Source organism: Passer montanus, unplaced genomic scaffold, assembly GCF_014805655.1.
Source record: "Passer montanus isolate IOZ18808 unplaced genomic scaffold, ASM1480565v1 scaffold9, whole genome shotgun sequence".
In the NCBI taxonomy this organism is placed as follows: Eukaryota; Metazoa; Chordata; class Aves; order Passeriformes; family Passeridae; genus Passer; species Passer montanus.
Window position 1 is genome coordinate 13,152,966 of NW_024374367.1, and position 21,382 is coordinate 13,174,347.

Genomic DNA, 21,382 nt, shown 5'->3' on the forward strand with positions numbered 1-21,382 from the left:
GAGTAAAGGTCAAAGAAAATCCCTCTGGGAAGCCCAGGAATATTGATGCATGGTTGTTGTAGGCACACAGTGGCCTGTTGATAATCTTTACAGCTGGTCTCACTGCATTTTCAAACTCCTTAAAGTGAATTCAGCATTTCTCTCTTGTAAGTACCTTACTTTTTCTGATTAGGAGTTGCAAAACAAAGCATACAATATAAAGCAAAGGAAAATATCAGAATTAAAACTTATCTGAAACCCTTCCTGGCATATATCTGTCTTCCTGACACGTCTACAGCAGTATATCTGTGCTAGCGTGGATAATTATCTTAGTCTACATTGCTCTATAAATAAATGCTTTAACAAACATGTCAGAGTAGAGTTTTTACTACAGGCATTTGGATTATCAGAGTAGGACACACAAAATACACATAACAACCAAAAATTTAGTTTCTTTAGCAGCAAAGGTGATGACACTATTTTGTGAAATGCAAGTCTACATGAGATGGGTAAATCATGCAAAGCAAAGCAACAGCAGAAAAAAAAAATTAAAGCAAGTAAAAGCTCTTACTGTGCAACAAGCTCGCCAAAGTTTTCATCAGGGCAGTATTTTCGAGGACGGCCTCGTTGAATATGACGGCCACGTTTAAACTCTTCATCATCAACAGTCCAAAAGGACCCAAACTCATCCTCTACTCTGATAAAGCACTTATGCAGTGAGAGGTTGGTGCGAATGGCACCCTGGGACAAGAGCAGCAGCAAAGGAGATGAAGTGGAAACAAAGGGACACGGGATCGGGGACAGAACAGACATCAAATACAGGGAAAAGGAAAAAGAAAATAAAATGCAATAAGCATAAGCAAATGGTTTGTGAGGGTTAATATGCATTGCCACCTAAAAGCTACTAGCATGTGATGCAACAAACACCAAGCAAGCAGGGTCAGGGTACTGGTGGGCATACAAACAGTAGTGATGAGATGTTTGTCTTGGTTTCCCTTAACTGAGACAATGCGAAACCACCTGTGGTTGGTCTAACACCAGCTAGCAGCCAAAAGCCTCTACGTTAAACTGTAAGCATGATCCGAGCTAGGCTAAGAAGTTCAAACATGGTGGACATACCCACTGATCTTTTGTGGCCTTCGTTTTTGGAACTCTAGTTCATCCACTGTCCATACTGCCCCTTTAACGTTTTCTACTCGCACAAAACACTTGTGAAGACTAAGATTATGACGCACTGCATTCTGCAGCAAGTATAAAAGAGAAAACATTCAAAAACCTTCCATGAGAAAATGCTCATCATTGTCCAAGAACAGCAGCAGCACAGTCAGCTTGACAGTTCTCATTTTGCAATGTTAAGCCCCTTCCCCTCCCCGCACCCGCTCGCTTTCCCCGGCTCTTTACATCTTATTTTGCAAAGACAAAATAAATATGAAAGCTTAAACCCAAGATTAAAAATTCACGTTATTCTTATCAATTATCCCCACAGTGACTGAGAACAGCCACAATTTTAAGCATGCATGTTGTAGAATACAGCACATTTCATACAGAACACAAGAGGAACATTGCTTAGACTTTTTCAAAACAAATATATATACGCCCTGCAAAGAGAAATTTCTCCCCTCCTGGAAAAGAAAGCAGTTAGAAAGAACAGAAAAGATTTTATGTAAGTACAGTCGACTGGACTTAGCTGTGAGGCACAGGAGCTGGTGTTGCTGTGGTTTCCCACAGCTGGGCTAATGTGATTCAGGTGCTGGAGCTCCCTCCACACCCAGAGCACGGGCCGGGGGCTCGGCAGCACCCCACCGGCCAGCCGGCACCAACTCCTGCCTCCACGGCTTGCTCTTATATGGAAGTTGGCTCCTATTTCTGGCAGACTACTGTAGTGACTGATCTGAGCCTCTGCCAAGTGAAAACATGAGGAGGGCTCTCTGAAACAAAGTGATAATATCCCCACAGCTCATCACCCAGAGGGACCCGTGCTCGTGGCATCCAGGGCCTGAATGTCCACCCTGCAGCTCCATGCTGGGGAGGATGAGCACGGCCAACCCCTCCAACGTGCTGAGACACAATGAGACACCTCACTAAGGCATGGCAAGCTCTTGGCTTTTCTGTCCCTGCTCCAGGGTGCCGAGAGCCTTGTTACTCCTCAAATGGAGTGTTATGCTTCGTCCCTGCTTCAGGAGTTTCCTGAGCAAATACCCTGCAACAACAGTTGGACCCAATGGGCTTACAGGCTTTTTCCAACCTAAAAGACTCTATGATTCAACAAAGCCATTGTGCATGGAATTCATAGGAATTTGTACGTGGAGCTTGTTCCCAGCACCGCTGAAAGGGGCTTGGGAAACAGGAAAAACAGAAGAAGCCATTTGCTGAAAATCTGCAGGCGAGCAAACTCCATCCTCACTGGCACCATTGATTCAGTCAATCTGGTTGACTCGTTAGCAGGCACAAAGCCAGCCAAACACATGGCCTGGGTCTAGGCAACCAGGAGACGACAATTTTTTTTTCCTTCCGACATCTTCCTCTTCTTTTTTTTTTCCATGAACATGGAGTCTGGATGGGGAAAGGGAGCTCTAGTAGTGAATGTCTAAATCACTGTGCAAACAAAGGGTATCATAGAGCATTTGTCATGTAAATCAGGAGGCGGTGGTGTGTGTGCTGGGAGGGGAACACAAAGAGTCTTCTGCTCCCCCTCCACCTCCCTGCCATGCCTAGTGCAGTCCCCACACTCCCTCCCTGGTAGGAGTGGAAGATTTGGGGCTGGAGCTGCTTTTGCTCAGCAGATGCTTGAGTGCAAACACATCTCTGTCTGTAGGTGCCTGATCCAGGCACTTCAGCTTTTCCACATCGATCTGCTTCTGAACTGGTGCAACAATAAACCTTAAATATGCTTTTCCTCTCAGCAAGGAAGAAATCTAGCAGAAAGTCAACCTGTCCATCAGGCCTGCTTCCTTCTGCCCTTATTTTCTTCTTTCTGCTCTTACTTTTTAATGTTGTTTTTTTTTTTCTCCCTCCCACCTCTTCCAGATTTCAGTACTGTTGACATTTTTGGCAAAATCCCTGATTTTGAGGTGGAGGAAAAACATGTAAACGCCCCACACCTTACGAGCTGAAATCAGCCAGCTCAGCAACTGCTGGTGGGTGCCGCACTAGTGCAACCCGACACAGGGCTGCTGGCCCACATCTGGGTAACTCAGGCAGTTTCCTGTGAAAATGGGAACACTGTCAAGTCTGGAGCAAAATGTAAGAATAATAACGCTATTTCCCCCAGTGAAAGCTGATCTTGTGGTTCATACAGCAGTTGATCAAACGCACACGGCAAAGCCCAGCGAAGGGAGTCCTCAGAGTTTGTAAATAGTCTCTAAAGACAGGGTTGAGCAGGAATATTTGTGTTTTTCTTTAAATAAATTTAATGTTGGATAAATACAGACTGTTCTTGTTCTCTTGGAGTCCATTTGCAACTGATGTTTAAGGCTGTGGGGACAGGGCTCTTGCTGGATATGTTGAGACAGAGAAGTTGAATATTTACAAGACATCCATGAAGTGCTGCCCTCATTTTCTATTTTCCATGTGATCACTTATTTAAGGAACTCATGCCAGAAAAAAATTGTTGTGTTTCCCCTGCCTCTGGATACTTGCTATCTAACAGTTTTATGTGAACAATACCCCAACGTGTCAGAGCCACACCTGCAGCCTGTGCCTCATGGCTGTGACTCTGTGCCAGCAAATTACTCCAAAAAATAAAAGCAAACAGACATTGCCTCTGACCTGTCAGAACCAGTTCACAGTGCTGCACCAGCAATCAGCTTAACAGAAAAATTAGGAGCTATTATTGTAAGATTATATATTTACCTTGTTAAAAATATTTGTATGCAAGCCACTTCTGCAGAAAAATTACCCTGAACATGCTTGAATGTAGTAAATGAAAGGGTTTGTTATTTTAATAACTGCTCAGGCTCTGTCATACTGCATTTTGGGAAAGAGGTTCAGTTTTTAAAGGTCTTTATTCTTGCACTTTTCTCTGTTTTTGAAATAGAGCTCAGGGAAGCTTGTCCACACCAAACCCTGACCCTAAACTTGGGGAACAGTGACCCAAATGCCCCCTAAGCATTAGCTGGAGGTGAGCACAAATCAGCACATATATATTCAAATTATTCTGATTCTGCAATTAGCCCCTTGTGCTCGTTCTGCACCCCGTGGGCTTCCCATCATGCCAATCCAGAGCTGCATTTTCATCCCTGCTGTTCCTGGGGGCTGGCAGAAATCTGAGCAGTCTCCAGCACAAAAACCTGCACTACTCCAACCAGTTGTCTATTTTGCTGGTGCTGGTGGATGTGGGGTGAAGTTTTTCTTTCCTGTTACATGAGGCAGGACCTGGACACCCACATAAGGTCAAGGTGTCCAAGGAGATGGCATCTGCCTCCCTGGGACACACAGTGTCCTCCTACAAGCCTGAGAATCTACAGGTCAGCATCTCTGCTGCTCTTCTGTATCTGCACTGGCTCCTGGGACTTGGTTTTTTGGGATGCCAAAAGCTAATTCCCAAAACTAGGCTCACAGGAGATACAGCCAGGACTGCCTGCTGCCTTCTTCCACTCCTCCCTCCACTTCCCTTTGCTGCTGGAACTAAATAGGATTTTTACTTTAGCACCCACACCTGCAGCTGCTGAAAAGCCCTACTGGAAGCACTCCAGCAGCAAAAGACAGGCAGGTCTAAAAGGATCTTAAATCAGGGAAAGTTAATTTCCTTTCTGGATAGTAAGGAAGCTGCAAAGTTGAGCACTGCTCATGTTTTCCAACTGCAGGGAAGAATCAAAGCAGCAATCACAGAAACTTTTCCTGAACTTAAGAGCTTCTAGACCAGGGCTGAAAACGTACAAAATTGTGCTGGGGTCTGAATGAAACGAAAACCATGCCACTAAAAACCAAGCTAACTTCCAAGGACCATTTTTAGCTCCATCCGCTGAAGGAATTAATCTTAAATGCAGGCTGGGACAGGAAAAACAGAAAGAGCTGATGGAACAGCATGTATGGGACCTATTCATACTACCTGGTCATTTGAAGTTGCTTGAGAACAACAGTGCTGTCTGGATTAAGAGAGATTCCAAGCAGCAGCGTACAGTTTTTACAGCAACACAACATCCAGTTATTTGAATCATTCATTTGTGATTGCTCTGGATTCAGAAGTCAATATGACTATTAAAGTGCTATGTTTAAAGAGAAAGAGTGGCCCCCCAAAATACAGAATAAAATTAACGCCCCAAACCTCTCATCTAACAGTATGTGTGACAGTAATCAAAGGAAATTAAAGTGCAAAACCCCACGTCTTTTTCTGTTAAAGACATTTCTCATTGAGGAGCTTGCTTCTTGCATATTAAATTCAATAAGCTTCTGCTGTGTGATTAAAAAAAACAGAGAGGAAGTTTATAACAGCTGTTTATGTAGTTAAGAGTCAATCAACTGAGGAAAGAAATCCACTGATCTATAGATCCTAGGGAAAAAAATGGTCGTGATTAAAACCTGAATAGCTAAAAAGACGAATAGTATATCTTCCACTGACACGAGAACTTTACCTCCTTTTTCTTTTTTTTAAATTTTTTAATATGTTCTGGCTGAAGAGCCTGAGTTTCCCTGCTCGTAGCAACCACACAGAGGAACTCACGGCATAATCACAGAACATAAAAGCCAATAATGGGGATTCAATTAGTGGTTTTCAAAGGCAGAGGAATTTTTTCTGCCAAATATCAAATTGTTCCTGCAGATAAGGCACCCGGCGCGTGTCACAACTGCCGATCTAAATTTTTCATGTCCCCATTTTCATGTCGGGACAATTTATGTCATCAGCAAGGTCTGCTCTGTACACGGCAGAGAGCAAAGGCAGGAGGTGGGCTCAGCCTTACCTTCCACGTCGCCGCGTTGCGTCGGAAGTAGGCGAACATTCGCGTGAACCAGTTGTAGATTTCGTTTAGTGTTAGCTGTTTTTCAGGAGATTCCAGGATGGCCTTGTGGAGCAAAGCGATTGCAAGATCAGTTACCAGCACACCAGTACAAAACACAGCTCACAGTTTTACTTTGCCAGATACAAAAAAAGGGAAGAAAGGAAGAATGAAAAAGAAGAGATTTGGAGCAAGAAATCGAAAGGAGGGTTTTCACAATGTGAACTAAGATTAATGGCTGTATTTAACAGTTCAATGGCAAAATTCAAAATGGAATTATCTAATTGTTTTGAGTTTTTATTTCTGTTTCCTTACAGAAATATTAATTTATTAGTCATTCATAAAGCAGAATCAAAGAGAAATGCAAAACATTTCACTAGCTGATTAAAGCTCAGTAATTATTTAGAGCTCAGATTAATTCTAGGGATCAGAGATTACTGTAGCTTGTGATAATTGACTTGCCATCTTTAAACAGGCTCATTTTCACTGTTGTGTGAAATGAATTTCCTAATAATCACATCGTATTGTAATACTTAATCAAAAGCAATTATGTTATATATTGCAGTTCTAAAAACCCTTATAGTAAAGGTTTGAGCATTTGAGCATGCTTACATACCAAAGGTTTGAAAATCTATTTAATCCAGCACATATAGGGAGATATACTTTTTTTCCTAATCCAGACGCGTGTGTTTGGTTCAGCTTACCTGTCTAATTAAAGATGCATACGTGAATGGTGGTCTAACTTCTGCGTTCTTATAAAATTCTTGGTTCTGGGCAATATCTGCTAAATGAGAGCAGTTGTTCTGTTATCATCACAGCCCGACGCCGCCGGGCCGTGGGCGAAGGCGGGGGCTGTGCCAGCAGAACCCCGTTACCTGAAGAGATGGGGACGTTGTACTTGTCCGAGTACCGCCTCCGGATGGGTCCGACGTTGTGCATGCTCGTGGTAGTGATGACCGACGGTCCCTGCGTGACGGGAGTGATGGGCGCAGTCGGGGTGGTGGGAGTATGAGGTAAACTCTGCGGAGACGCCTCGGACGCGGTCTTGGAAAGCGTGACGCTCGATACCAGATTCAGCTGCGGAGGGAAGGACAAGGGGGTCGTTACAAACAGCATTTCTGCATGGTTAAGGGCTGCAGAGGAAACCCTCGATGCTGGAGTGTCCCTCAGTTACAAGCAGACACTGCAGCTTCAGCACAAAGTGCTGCTGTAACATCTCCGTTAAGAGCCAGCAAAGGGAAATAAATAATAATTACATATATACATCTCCAAATGGGTTTAAAAAACAGAGCAACACAGCCTGCCGCCTAAAGAACAAATCATGAATTTTTATCTAAATCTTAATAGAAAATCTCGCACAGTACATGATCATTTTAATATTTTACTTCAAGTTTCATTGTTTCACAGTCCAAACCCCACACCTCTCTGATTTCCATGCTATCATTATGCATGGCTTCTAATCAGTCTTCCTGGATATTTCATTGAAGGCATCAGGCTTAAAATAAAAGACAAGACTTTCCTAGGGACATGCTAGGGAGAAACAATCTCTCTCTTCAGCATTTCGCCTTTTCTTTTTTTTCCCTCTCTGTTCATCCATTTTAAAAGCAAAGCCCAGAGTAGGTTAACACTGGAATAATTTAATTAATCACAGTGCATGAAATACTGTGAGCATTCAGCCCAGCACAAGTGGCACCACTCTGTTTTTCCCTCCTAGGATGGAAGGCATTGGTGTTACCTGCACGAAGCCTGGCCCCACTGGTGTGGCAGCGTGCCACAGCAGGCTGTAAAACACACCTGCCTCCAGGATTGGGTATCAAACCCAGCTCCAACCCGACCGTTTTCGATACACCACCTATTTATATAACCAGCATCCACATTCCTCCCCAACCCTTTCTTTCTGCCCTACAACGTCCTTTGAAAGGTGACGCCCCATCCCAAGAGGTTGCTGCTGCTGAACTATTTTAAACAAACAATCCAATCCCTTAACTACAACATCACAGAAGACGACCAAGAAAAGGGCTCTTTGACTACTTCCACATTTCCTTCCCTTAGGCGGTTTCACGAATAATATTGGTGAAATCCTGACCCCACTGAAGTCGGTAGCAAAATTCCTACTGAATTTAACAGGGCCAGAATTTTACAACTTTTGTTCATGATTAAAATTCCTTTTTTGCTAGACATTAAACCTTCTGAGATGAAGGCAAGGCACACGACGCAGCCATGCCCCCAAAATCTCATGTTTATCCATAAGGCACTGTGTTAATTTTCCTTGTATGGAAGTAACCAGATAAGAAAACTCCTATTAGCATTCCTCATATGAGTTAATAGCCACAAATAATGTTTCTTTTAAAAAATAATAGGATTTATCCCAAACAAAGGTAGTGGAAAATAAAGAGCTGCAGTATTACAGAGAGGATACCAACACAAAAAGCCCATCGCCCACAGAAAGGGCTCAGCTGAGGGAAGATAAATTGTGATTGCTTGTCCTTCCTGACAGTGAGAAGGAGCTGAGGGAAACCCCAGCCACAAACTCCTGGCACAGCCCTGATGCTGCTTCAAGGGAAGAAGATGGTGAGCAGCAGACCTGCAAACACACACCTTTCCCTGCAGGGGCTTACAAATTCCCTTGCCTTCCAGTGGGAAATATTTAACACTTCATGGCAAAGCCAGGGAGCATGAACCCAGAGAGGGATGGTGAAGGTGGTGAAAGGCAGGTGTGGATCCCAGCTCCAGCATGAACCACCACCTCTCTAGAGGTTTAAAACCCCCTGGTGCCATGCACTGCCACCATGTGCCACCCAGTCTGCTCACTGACTGGCCTGATTTAAGGACACTGATTAGGGACATATATATAGTAATGTCTCCCTGTTATCCATCTATCCATCTATTACATATGATAAAAGGACCAGTGATGATAATAATAGTGCAACTGACAGGTCTCACCATGAAATTAAATCCACTGTATTTTATCTCAGTTTCTAAATGGACATTTTAACAGTCCAATAACTGCGAGGAAATCTGCATCAATTTTAAGTGCCCTTCTCGGTGCAGGCTCGGCAGCCAGGCCCTCCCGTTGGAAAGATCACTGCTCCTGCTTCATCATTATGGCTCCCAACTACTCCAGTTCAAAAGAGCCCCCTTCCTTTTTCAGCATGTAAAAACTTAACATTTAATCTGTTTCTACTAGGGAAGCTTGAGAAAGGATCCACAAAGGTCAGCATTCCCTGCTTAAAGAATCTGAATCGAGTTAGATTTCTTTAGGCTTTACAGCATAGGTAGCGACGAGGAATAAACAGAGAAGAGGACGAGCAAAGGGGGGGGCTTTAACAGGCTTGACAAATGACACTGTGATTCACACCCACTGCTGGGCTGCCACTAATAAGCTACAGAGGAAGCAGCCAATCTCAGCTAATTACCAGATAAAATTGTATTGTAAGGACTCTAATTAGGAGATGCTTATGGAGGTGATCTAATGATTAAACGCTGCATCCAAGTGACCCCACCATCAATGTGCAGTGGTGCAAGATGTCACTGGAATATTTTGTAGAAACAGTAATTTTATTTCAAGGAGGGGAGGCAGTAATATTTGTAATAATGGCTATGAGGTAAACTAATTAAAAGACAGTTCCTAAAGGAAGACTGTGGCTTTGAGCAGCTGTGGCCGTTCCAAAACAAAGTGCCAAATCTCAACAGAGGAGCTGCAGTCAAGTGGAAAATTTCTGCCTGACCTCTGCTCTCGCTATTAATTTGCAGGAAACCTAATGACACATATACATATTCCCACAAAATTGTTCTAATTGCTAATTTGCCAAAGGAGCCCAGTTTCCAAATTAAACATGACTGCAGTCTGTGAGGAAAGAGAGAACAAAAAGCTGGAACGCAGCGAGTCTGCCGCGTTTCACCTCCGACGACCATTTGTGAGCCTGAACCAACAAGTTAATGAAACACGACCTTGTCCATCGCTAGCGAAGTTTTTCCGTTTTCCGTGTTTTATTTGATGACACTCTCCTCTTCCAGCTGGGTTCCCCAAACCCGAGCCAGGGTGAGGGAGGAGAGGGCTGCACTCCCTCCACAGCCTTTCGCTGCCGCTTCCTTTGTTGCGTCGATAGCGCCAAGGCTGAAAAATCGGTTGTGAATTAGAGCAGAATAACAAATTATGAATGGTGTTGGTTTTGTTGCCATCTTGAATTATTAATCTGAATGGTAAACTATTAAATCTTAATATTGGCGTCAATTAGAAATGTGGAAGCGGCCGTGGATGACTGTGCAGGGCAAAGATCAGGGAGGGACTGGGCTGGGAGGGTTTCTTTTCCTGATGGAAACTCTACATGGTTTCTCCCTGTTTGCATTTGCTATTTAAAAACAAGTTACTATGATTAGAAAAGTTGTTCGCATTGGTATTTTGTACACAGGCTGTTTCCCACATACCGTAGTTTTTGGATGAGTATCACTGCTGGCAGAGGGGAGGGAACCCAAGCCACAGAGTGAGCACTTCAACAAGCAAGAACTCTTGCACTGCAGCAATGTGGGCACTCAGAGTTCACCCCTACACCAAGGAGTTAAAATGTTTTTATATTTGTCCTGGGAATGGGGGGAGGGAGGATTTCCTTCAGCCTTCAAAAAACAACCAAACCCAAAAATAATAATTAAAAAAACATCAACTCCCCCCCGCCAAAAAAAAAAAAACCACAGCAAAAACCAGCAAATCTTACAACAGATGTTAAGTCCCAAAATTCTTCAAATTCAACCACTGAACTTTGTTGATTGCTTTGTTGAGTTTTGGTTTTTGAGAATATTTGCTCATACTGTTTTGACTTGGTCATTCATAACTGCCATAATTATCTCAATGCTCAATATCCTGCTTAGGATTTTATTATTAACCTTTCCTTTCAAGAAATAGTCATGTCTCCCCATTAAAGGTGAAAACTGAGTAATTTGCTTTTTTTCTTTAGATATAAACAAGGCAGAGGTAACTCAGTTTAAAAAAATAGATTTTCAGTTAGTGGCTCTCCCACTAGGACTAAGTCTGATTTCTTTTTGCGTAAATATTTTACATGACAATAGTGGCTGCACATAAAATAGCACTGAAACTCTTTTAAAAAAGGGAAAAAAACAGTTTCTAAGGGTCACAGTGAGGCCATACCCAGTGACTCCCCTGCAATGGGTGCTGCTGCTCTGGGCCCAGCTGAGGCTCAGGACTTATGTGCACTGAGCTCCTGGGACTGGAATACTTTAGAGAATAAACTCCTTTTCTTGACATTGAGGGTGTGAGAGAGAGAAAGTAATACTGGGCCTAAAACTTTGTTCAGTGCCGCGTCTTCCTCTCCCTGTTTCAGCCTGGACACATCAGTGTATTGGATGCAGAGCCTGGCAGGCAGCAATCACTTAGCAGGTGTTGTTATTGGCAGGAATACTAAGGAAACTGAAGCTGAGGAGTGAGACTTAATGAAAACCAGTATATAAAAACAGCTTTTGTTGTGCTTGAGAATCTCTCTTTATTGCTGCATATCGTTATTTTTTCAAACTATAAAGTATGGCTACAGCAGCTAAAATGCTCAGTCATTACCTCAACAGTTAAAAGACTTTTTTTTTTTAATGCTTTGTTATTACAGTTGCTAAAAACAGTATTTCAAAACAATCATAACTGCTATGGTTATGGTAAAAAAAATACATTAAAGAAGGGATATCTAACAGTGCATCTTATTTAAAGTGCCAGAAGGGCCTTTAAAAGTTTTCTGTCTATTTTTAAAAGATAGTTACAGCACCTAGTATGAAGAATTACTTGCTGGTTGATGCTTTTTCCTTCTCCTTCCCTTCCTATGAACTTCAACACAAGTTAATCCTCGCAGAAGAAAGCACATTTCCATTTGAACCTATTATGCTGATGGCTAACACCGATGAAAACAGCATGTCGGGGGGGTACCTTAATAGCAAAACCAGGATGACAGTTCCTGAGAAATCGCTGTTCCGGCTTTTGTGTTGTGGTTTTGTTTTTTTACCTTGAAAAAAAGTTCACCTTACCAAAACACGTCACAGCCTATTCTGTCTCATGGCTTTGTTCTCACTTTACTCAGGCCTCTCGGTCCCACCAAAACAACACATGTAGCACAGACGGGAACAACGCTGCCTGCTCCAAGTGCTGAGCTCTGAGATAGCTCTGTTTTCTTTGAACTGCTGCTGCTCAGCATTTTCATTATAAAGCTGGGTGTTTTCAAAGGGGATCCTGAGCACTGCCCCAGTTCCTGGGATGCTCCCCTGCACCCCAGACCCCTTCCTGCCTGCCCAGCAGCCCCTGGGGAGCAGCACCAGACACCGACAGCACCTCCCTGCCCACGCAGTCTGCCAATGATTTGGGCCATCACCACTACACCACAGAGGAATGTGCTTAAATCTCATCGACTTTAGTAGGACTAGAGAGCTTTACTGAGCAGATTTCTTGGTGGGCTGAAATGCAGGGGCCACTCCACCACCCCTGCCAAGCTCACAATTACTGTGAAGAGCTAAAGACACCCAAAGGTGGGGATGGGATGGGATGGATGGACATGACTAAATCAGACAAACAACTCTTCCCATGAGCTGGGTGAGTTTTGAATTGATGCACGACCCTCAATAACTTGGCTGTGGTCCAAACTGGTCCAACACCACACACTCAGCTACTGTCTGAAGCCCAGAAGGCAAAGATGGCACAAGTGGTCAGTGTGGACTACACATGGCACATGGTTAACACAGATGCTCATGTACCATCTTGCCTGACAGTAACAAAATAGTTTAAAACAAGCATTAAAATCCTATAAGCAGAATAAAAACATTTCCTCAGTCATGAAAAGGCTGTAATTTTAAATCCCAACTCACTGCTATGTTTGGATTTGCAGACATTTTTTCCTTTAAAATCACTGAATACCATAATATATTAGTTCTAACACACACCTTGCATTAGTTATGTTGGCAGAAAAAAAATTAATTACTGGATGTAAAGACTACTTTGCAGTGCAATAATGGTCATCAGATCTTTTTACCAAAGTCCTATCCCACTGAGTTAAAAGGATGAGGGTCTAGCAGAGTCTATGCAATGCCTGTGTATTTTTTTCACTAGGAAAGCACAATTTATGCAAAACACTATACTTCTACATTTTATAATTAATTTTCAAATGCTTCACCTATACATATTTTAATAATTTCTGATTTATCAGATGGTATCTATAATAAATTTTTCTATATTTCAATAAATGAAAAGAAGGCAGTTTCAATCCAACAACAGAGTGCCACACAATATAGGCCTGTCAGGCACCAATTTTTACTTCTAACATGTAAGTTAAAGGATAAGGAATTTATAATGCTGCCTGTGAACGAAACCACTTTTCATACACAAATGTGATCTTTTTTTTTCCAAAGGGTAATACAACAGTACATTTACATAAACTAATCCAAACAATCTATGTATTTGACAATGGCAAACCTCACACAGACTGCCTATTGTTGGTTTACATCTTGGAGTTCTTTATGTTGGCTTGTAACACTGCTCTAGCTGTCAAAGGTTTGACTTGGACTCTAAATAAATGGTTATAGAAGTGCTGTGCAGCGATATTGGACTTCTTTGCAAAAGAAAACCTGCTGTGTATGAATTCAAAAGCTATTAATTTTTCAGTCAAAAATATTCATGCCTATTTCTTTTAATAAAGAAACACTGTGCTGAGCAACTGAGAGATAATGTTGACTAGTGGTACAGAATTTTCAATAGAGCAGTTAAAAATAAATTTAGTAGGAGGTCCCCAACAAAGCTATAATTTTCCAGAATGTAAAACATTTTTAATACTAATCAAGACAGCCCTTTTCCCCCTGCGTTCACGGGTTTTTTTCCCTCTGCTTTTCCCTGTTTATTAGCTGTTAACACTAATCTTCATGGCGACACCGCCTGGTATCTCCGCAGCCGACAAGACCCTCCAAAGCTCCCTGCCCTCGGCGGCCCGGCATCGATCACGAGCAGCCCTGCCAAACACCGCTCTCCTTCTGATGATTTCCTCCCTTCAGTTTGTAATCCTTCCTCCTGAGGGGCACTGCTGTTATGAAAGGCCTCAAGGCAGAGTGCTTTGAGACTCCCAGATTATTCCGCTGTTTTAATTTTTAATCCAGTAAGAGCTATAGAAACCAAACCTCCTCCCCATTCTGTTGGGTCTACGCACTTTGCCAACAATGCGCTGAAGCATTTGCATTCGGGCTGGGATGGATGTGAGGAACTGGAAGAATGCTATTTTTATAGGCACTGCCAGTAGTTTCTACTCTAGAGGGCTGGTGTCCACCAGACCAAGCAATTTTAGGCATCTCAACAACTTAAATGGAAGGGTTTGTACCTACCACTCAACTCTCTTCAAAAAGGCAAGGAAGTTTCCCGTTGACTATGACATCTGCTCCAGTGTTACTGAATAGCCTGCAATTTTCTATCTAGTAGCCTCCCTATGCACTTCTGCAGCCATTTATTTCCAACTACACGGAAACTGAGAAATCCTTTTCTAGTAAAAATGTGTGCGCGAAGTGTTTAATGATTTTATGTTCTCTATCTCTGTAATGTGTTCTGTTTCAGACATTAATTTTGTCTACCAACTGCATCTTGGCAGGCTACCATATTTGCTGGGTTAATAGTCTGACTCCTTTTTATTTCTATCACCATAAATCACACATATATGGGTGTGTGTTTGCTTTATTTATAGAAAAAAAATCAGTCAAAACAGATAAACCAATACTTTGTCATTATGCTGCATCATTGCATATTGATTAAAATTGCTGGTACTAACTATAGATTGTCAACGCTCAATTAATTTTCACACAATGACTCAAAGCAAAATGAAATAAAGCCAGTGTACCTTTAAATCTTACAAATCTTAAAATCAAGAAGCAAAGCACTCTCTCCATTTTGAATAATCATTGGAAGCTCCCAGGAACATTTTCAGCATTAAGAGGTTGATAGAAAACAACAGCTGAAGAAGAGTCCCTTCAGTCAGGGAAGGAGATGGGGGATTTTCCTGGGATTGGGGGTAACCAGGAGTTTTCCTGGGCTGCAAAGCCACTTGCTTCCCCTACTCCCCCTTCTTCAAAGAGCAATCTGGGGTAGAGGAGGTTTCCTTTCTCAGTTTCAACAGTATAAAACCTGATACCGGGTAACCGTGATTATCATCAGAACGTGCAGTTAGAGTCACTTCTACAGTTAATGTCTGTCAGACCGGGAGAAAGCAAAATAAATATACTACATATAATTTAATTACAACTCCTTCCTAACACTTCCTAAGATTTCATCCAAGTCAGACTGATGGAAAGCGAGTTACATGAGGCCAGAAAAAGGCCCAATGCATCAGCTTTGGAACCAAACTGGACTTTGACGCTCCCTGAAGAGAGGGGGATGACAAAACCCGGCTGCACTTCCCATCTCCTCCCCACACCCGGCTCTGAAATGGGCCAGGATCCACAGCATGGGCTTCAGTGGGGAACAAGAAAGAGAAGTTTGTTGTGAGGTTTGGTTTTTGCTTTCACCACAGTTCAGTACTTACGGGCTGAGGGGTGGCTTTTGGTTCAGTTGACTTCACATGCAGGTGTGTCATCATGGCTTGCAGGCGCTCTTTATCTTTTGCAAGCTGGAAGAGGAGAGAAAAAAAAAAACCCTCTGTTAGTCGTACAAATAAAACCCAGCCTCTGCTTATTCCTAATTAAACAGCTGGCACCGAGGCATGAGACAGAAGAGTTTTATTGCTGAGTAGTTTGGAAATTGTATATGGGCTATTCGTGAGGTAAAGCGAATGTGTGGTGCTGGGTGTCACCATTTCCCAAAGCAAAATGCATTAGCCCTCGAGTGAGAAGAGCTAGACCTGCTGGCACCAAGAGCTTCACTCCAGCCTTGACAGCTAAAAGACAACAGTGAATCATGTTTATTAACCAGCCCCACTCCAGCTCGGGAGGCTCAGCAGAAGGAAAGCAAGGCAGCGGTTCTAGGATGTGTTTTCCTTCTCTCAGAGCACAGAACGAGTGGCACAGATGGGCTGTGGCTTTACATCAACCACAGGCATTGTGGCACATGCAACGAGCACAGCTGGGGTGGTTAACCACACGAGGCACCTCCACAGGGCTCTGCAGGCAGCCTTGGGTCCAAAAGCACCTTGTTTTGGCTTGAGAAGGTGGCAGAGCCCTCAGTGGGTCACCCTGGGAAGCCAGGCTGGGCACCTGAGCATGGGGCAGGACCTGCTGTGGGAGTTGCCAGCATCCCCCTGGCTGAGGGCAGTGGGGTGGGAAAGGCTGAAAGCAGCAGTAATCACCCCAAACCACTCATCCCTGGGCACCCAATGCTGCAGGACTCATGTCGTCATCCTTTCACATCAGCCACTTCAGGCCCAAGAGTTATGGTGAAGCCCCTGCTCTCAATGTCTCTACTATTTTATGATTGAGATCCACACAGCTGGAATCTCTGGATCACTGGTATGCATCCATAGCCTGGTCAGCTTCCCAAAACCTTTCAATGCACTGGACAGACATTAAATTTCATTGTATTTGGAAACAAGGGATTTTTTTTCTATGTGTGAATGGGACTTTTTTCCAGCTACTCTTCAAAAAAAATTACAGTGGAAAGATATTAAGAATACTAATGAAAAAGGGGTGTTGTTAACCTGCATGCTGAACATAAAGGTTGCTGCTTTCAAGAGGACCTGAATCAGGTTCTTACAAATGCCAGTTTTTGCAGAGTTTTGTTTTTGCTTTAGACAAGCCAGACTGCTGGTGCCAAGAGGAGAACTGTGCTCACGTTCCAGCAAAACTTAAAACAACCTGCCCACCTTATCATCGTCATCTGTTTGTAGCAGCAAAGTGGGGCTAAGTGTGTATAAAAGGAGACTTGATCATAAATCCCCACTCATAACCTTACGGCCAAGGTTGTCCTGCTCTTTGCAAGGGGAGGGGTTTGAGATTGTGCCATGATGGGATAAAACTTGGCACTGAAGTTTCCAAGACAGGAATGAAATAAAGGGAAAAAATGGTGTCACTGCACTTTTCAAATGGCTCCTCTTCTTTTGGTCAAAAACCTCAATGGCAAGAGAGAAAAACCTGACACCTATGGCAGATCTCCTGCAATCTCATCCTGATCTGAGCTGGACACTTCACAGGAGAGCTGAGGGCAGCGCCAGGCTCTTATCTCAGTGCTGCAGCAGGAACTTCTCCCTCTGAGAGTCCTCTGAGAACCTCTCCAGAGAAAGGAGAGGGCTCACCCTCAGCTGCTGTGCTTCATACAAAACAAATTAAGCCAAGAAATAGCTGTGCAGCTCTGTTGTGCAATCCCTCATTCCTAGCAGTCTCCGGGCACACGGGCTGCTTGGCGGGGTCATCTGTGCCTTAAGATTTTGGTCTGCAGGCTACTGCAGAAGAACAACATCTCGTAGCCAAAATAAATACAAGGCAGGCACCTGAGAGCTTCCTGCCAGCCCCGGCGTGGCGGCAGGAGGGGATGGCACCCGGGCAGCACAGGGCACACCCTGCTGTGCTTCCTCCAGCCCCCACGGCGAGGGAGAGACGGAGAGGGGCACCTCCCTCCCACCGCCGGGGTCCTTGTTTGTAGTGTTTCCACTCATCGTCTCAGCAATGCTTTTAACGCCGAATCTGGTGGATGGAGGTTATTAAAGATCCTCTCGACATTTCAGGCAGACACACGCTAGCATTTTGTCATAGTCTAGGAATTCAAACACTCACCCAGTTAGGCAGGAGTTTAAATTATGAAAAATAGAGGTCTCTCGGTTTCAAAGCACTGAAGAGAAGTAAAAAAATCTGAAGAATTTCTTTAAACTGTTTTTCCCTTAGGTCAGGAAGCAGTAGTGATATAAAACTAGAGTGTCACTAGTAGCCCCTCTGGTCAGTGGGGTCAAACAAAAGAAGCCATGGGGGATTGCTCAGCCACTGGTGGAAGCAAATTCTCACTGGTGGCAATCACTGGAGTGTAGATGGTCCAGAAATAGGAATTTATAGTCAACAGGCAGGAAAATGCTTTTGATCTACTGAAAATGTTGTTGGGCAAGGACAGCTCTGACATGGAGGTAAGAATCTGCTCTGTACATGGGCCTGAGGAACACAACACAGTCCCATCTGAAGATTCCTTCTTTATTCCTGTACCCATTTGGAAAGCTCTGCATGGTGGGAATTTTCAGACAGCCACCCAGTTCTCCGTGCTAAGCCTCATTTTGTGAGACTTCCTTCACCTCTGGATGTACAATGTGACTGCCTAACTATGGTTCCCCCAAAAATACATCCAGAGGAAGGTATGAGCCCTGCAAAATGTGGACACCAAGACACACAGCTTGCCCTGGAGAAGTTAAATCCTAAAACTATACCAGTAGGAAAGGCAGGAGAGGGAAGCACAGAAAGCAGAGGCCAGAAGGGGCTCCAGACAAGGCAGTGACCAAGGAACAAGAGGAAAGGTATTAGAAACACAGATGATGAAGAAATTGTACAGGAGGAAAACCAGACCAAAAAAAAATAAAGACAAGAATCAGGAATGGGAAAATGAAAACCCAATGAGGGCATTCAACATGAACAGGAGATCACTTCAGCAGCAGGATTTTGGACAGACCAAGGACAAGGGTGAAGGAAGCCAGTCACAGGCAGTACAAGAGGCAGCCAAAACACATCCCTCCCATTCCGTGCCTGGTTGGCCTGTGCACTAGGAAGGTTCAGAATCCACGTGTCAATGGATGCTGCAGGAAAACAGACTCACACAGTGTTTTCACTGCACTGAAAATGGCCAGCTGCCTTCGTTTTCTTCCATTAGAAGACACTTCTCTAGACTCATCACAGCCCTGTTGCTATCCTGAAATGTTTTCCCACTCAAAGGTAGCAAAATGTATATCCTATTCCAGCTAACATCTAGCTAAGGACAGGGGTATGTTCCTGTGTTTGTGTTTTACTCAGCAGCACAATTTTCACTATTTATAATGGCAAAAAATGATCTTGTCAAGATGGTTTAAACAAAGCAAAATGTGAGAAGGTTTCTACCTTGCCTGTGATTTTTGAATTATGTTTGTGATGGAAATGCTAAGACCAAACTTCAAGATTTTAGCTAAAGGGCATTTGCAATCAAACACAAAACAGATTTGACCTGTTTCTTTAAAAAATGTTGATTAAAAATTACTTTAGAGGATATTACACTTATCTGTAACACTAATAAAACTATAATGAGTAAAATAACAGCATAAGCAACAACAACAAAAGGATAGCATTTGGGTCCATCACACTCAAAACCTGAAATATATCCCTCAGGTGAAATGAATTTGTTTTGATGGAGCTGTACATGCATTAAATGGTGGGAAATGTAGATCTTGCCCTGGTGCTGGACCCTGAAGCTGGTAATTCCCATCTGCACTGTTAGGCAAAGCTGCTCACCAGTGCTGCAGACCAGGGGTAAAGGCTGTGGGTCCCTTTTCTATCTAACTCACAAAACTCAGTCTGCAGAGGGCCTGTCATCACTGTTGGTAACTGCTCCACAGCCTGAGCATCAGCTCAGTGATCCCCACTGAACACCCCACTGCTGGGCACCACACTCTTGTTTAGTTATGGTTCTGTGCAAAAACAGGCCACAGCCAGGCAAACTAGGGACTGGAGGGTAAACCTTTCTACATAATTAGGGGCTTTTTTTAACTGTCAGAGGACTGATACAAGATGAAAGGAGAGGGAGAAGAGGGAAGCTGCAGAATTTCAGAAGCTGGACCCCACTCCTCCCCCTGCACCTGTCCTTGCTGGCCAATGCAGAGATGGCCTCACTCAGTCATCAACAGTCCTGCCTAAATTAGGCCTCCAGCTCAACCTACCTACCTTATATGACTGTTAAATCCAGAACTTTCTGGCCTCACACCACTTTGAAATTATGGTCTTGTCTTGTGGACCTTATGCTGCCTTCCCTTGTAATGACTCTGAGCACTGGCAGCACTAAATGGGTGTGAAACTGTAACTCCAAGTCATTTAGAGCAATTAGCAGAATGCACTGCTGATAAACCTTTCAAAAATACTGGCATGGGTTTAGGGAGAGGTGGGAACCAAGTATTTTTGTCCTGTCCCTGTCCAACACAGTGCATCCTCCTGTAGTTCCATTCCCAGTGACTGTGGGAGAGAAGGATTAATGCTTTTCAAGCTGACTGTAACTGAGGAATCTAGATTTACCTTCAGCCTCAATATTACTGCACCTTGGTGAAAGATTAGCTCATATCTCAGTTTACCAGGAAGACTGTAGATTTTTATTTTTCTTTTCCTAATTCCCAAGAAACTTGTTAAAATAACAGACCATTTCTTATAACATTTTCTGCAAGACTCTGATATTTTATGACTGGTAGTTTGATTTTTATAAAACTTGTATTAAAATAGTTTATATTGCTTCAGCTAATAGTGAAAGAGTGTCATGACCAGCGTGTTCCTGAAAGTAAAATTTAGGAAATATCTATGAAAGAAAAAGGGTAATTTGTAAGATAAGAAGATAAAAAGCATTTTTTAAAAAATGCTTATCTTGAAAAGTAACAACAAGAAGTTTAAGTGTGGTTTTGCTGATTTTTCTCTCCAACTATTTGAAGCTATAAATGACTTAACTCAGTAAAATTCCAAATGTAATTATCTTCTGTACTTAGCCCAAGGCTTTCCATATATCTCTACACTGCTGTCTTGCATACAAAATAGGTTTTTCAATAGCTGGTAACTATATAATGTACAACATTGTTTTAATTTCCCCTTCTTTGCTAACCTCTTGCCTACACACAGACACACTGTCACAGCTGCCCAGGCGGAGCAGCAAGGTGCAGGGAGACAGAAAGGACTCAGAAGCATTTGGAAAGGCAATTACACAAACAGCTCATACCTTTGCATCACAATCAATATATTCCAATTTACACCCTTTTGGCAGTTTGCAAAAAAAAAATTATTTTCCACAAATGGCAAAAAAATAATAGTAATAATAATTAATAGTAGTAATAATAATAATAATAAAACAACATGGAGAGTATTAGTACATGAAAGACCACCAAACAATCCAGGTCATGCAGCGTTTGGAAATAAACATCAACCATTTCCCCCATGTAGCAACAACTCCAAATGAAGAGGACCACATTCCCCTCGCCCCCCTCCAGCCCCCTGGGTGGGTATAAAAGCATTAGATACAAACTGATGGCTTTCCAATCAGTCAGCCTGGGTAAGTTTCCTATTTCTTTGCAAGTTATGGTTTAGGAAAGAGGAAATGAAGCTGCAGTTCCTTTTGATGGTTTTTAAAACTACTACAAGAAGGTTTTGAAAGCTGGTTTTCAATCACAGGGGGAAAAGCAGAACTCATTTTTTATCGCTGTCAAGAATTGGATTTGATTAATACTGAGGTAATATTAAAATAAATTTTATTTTACCTGTAGCTCTAACTGCTGTACAACCTGCATTTGTACTCTACATTGGGCTGTACTTCTATCATCCAGCGCATG

At 43.0% G+C, this 21,382-nt stretch overlaps 1 protein-coding gene across 16 annotated transcripts in view; it reads right to left on the reverse strand.

Moving 5' to 3' along the window:
- The window catches only part of FOXP1 (forkhead box P1), a 380,068-nt gene that overhangs the window by 15,730 nt on the left and 342,956 nt on the right, over nucleotides 1-21,382 (reverse strand). For 15 of the 16 annotated variants that reach the window (XM_039733876.1, XM_039733880.1, XM_039733879.1 and 12 more), the window contains 6 exons: nucleotides 21,311-21,382; nucleotides 15,455-15,538; nucleotides 6,791-6,992; nucleotides 6,620-6,699; nucleotides 5,880-5,981; nucleotides 1,099-1,220 (listed from right to left, as the gene is read on the reverse strand). The exon at nucleotides 21,311-21,382 is cut by the window's right edge and continues 16 nt beyond it. In XM_039733876.1, coding sequence (XP_039589810.1) covers nucleotides 1,099-1,220; nucleotides 5,880-5,981; nucleotides 6,620-6,699; nucleotides 6,791-6,992; nucleotides 15,455-15,538; nucleotides 21,311-21,382 — 662 coding nt within the window. The remainder of the gene's footprint in view (nucleotides 1-1,098; nucleotides 1,221-5,879; nucleotides 5,982-6,619; nucleotides 6,700-6,790; nucleotides 6,993-15,454; nucleotides 15,539-21,310) is intronic. The other variant, XM_039733877.1, reaches the window with a different exon arrangement.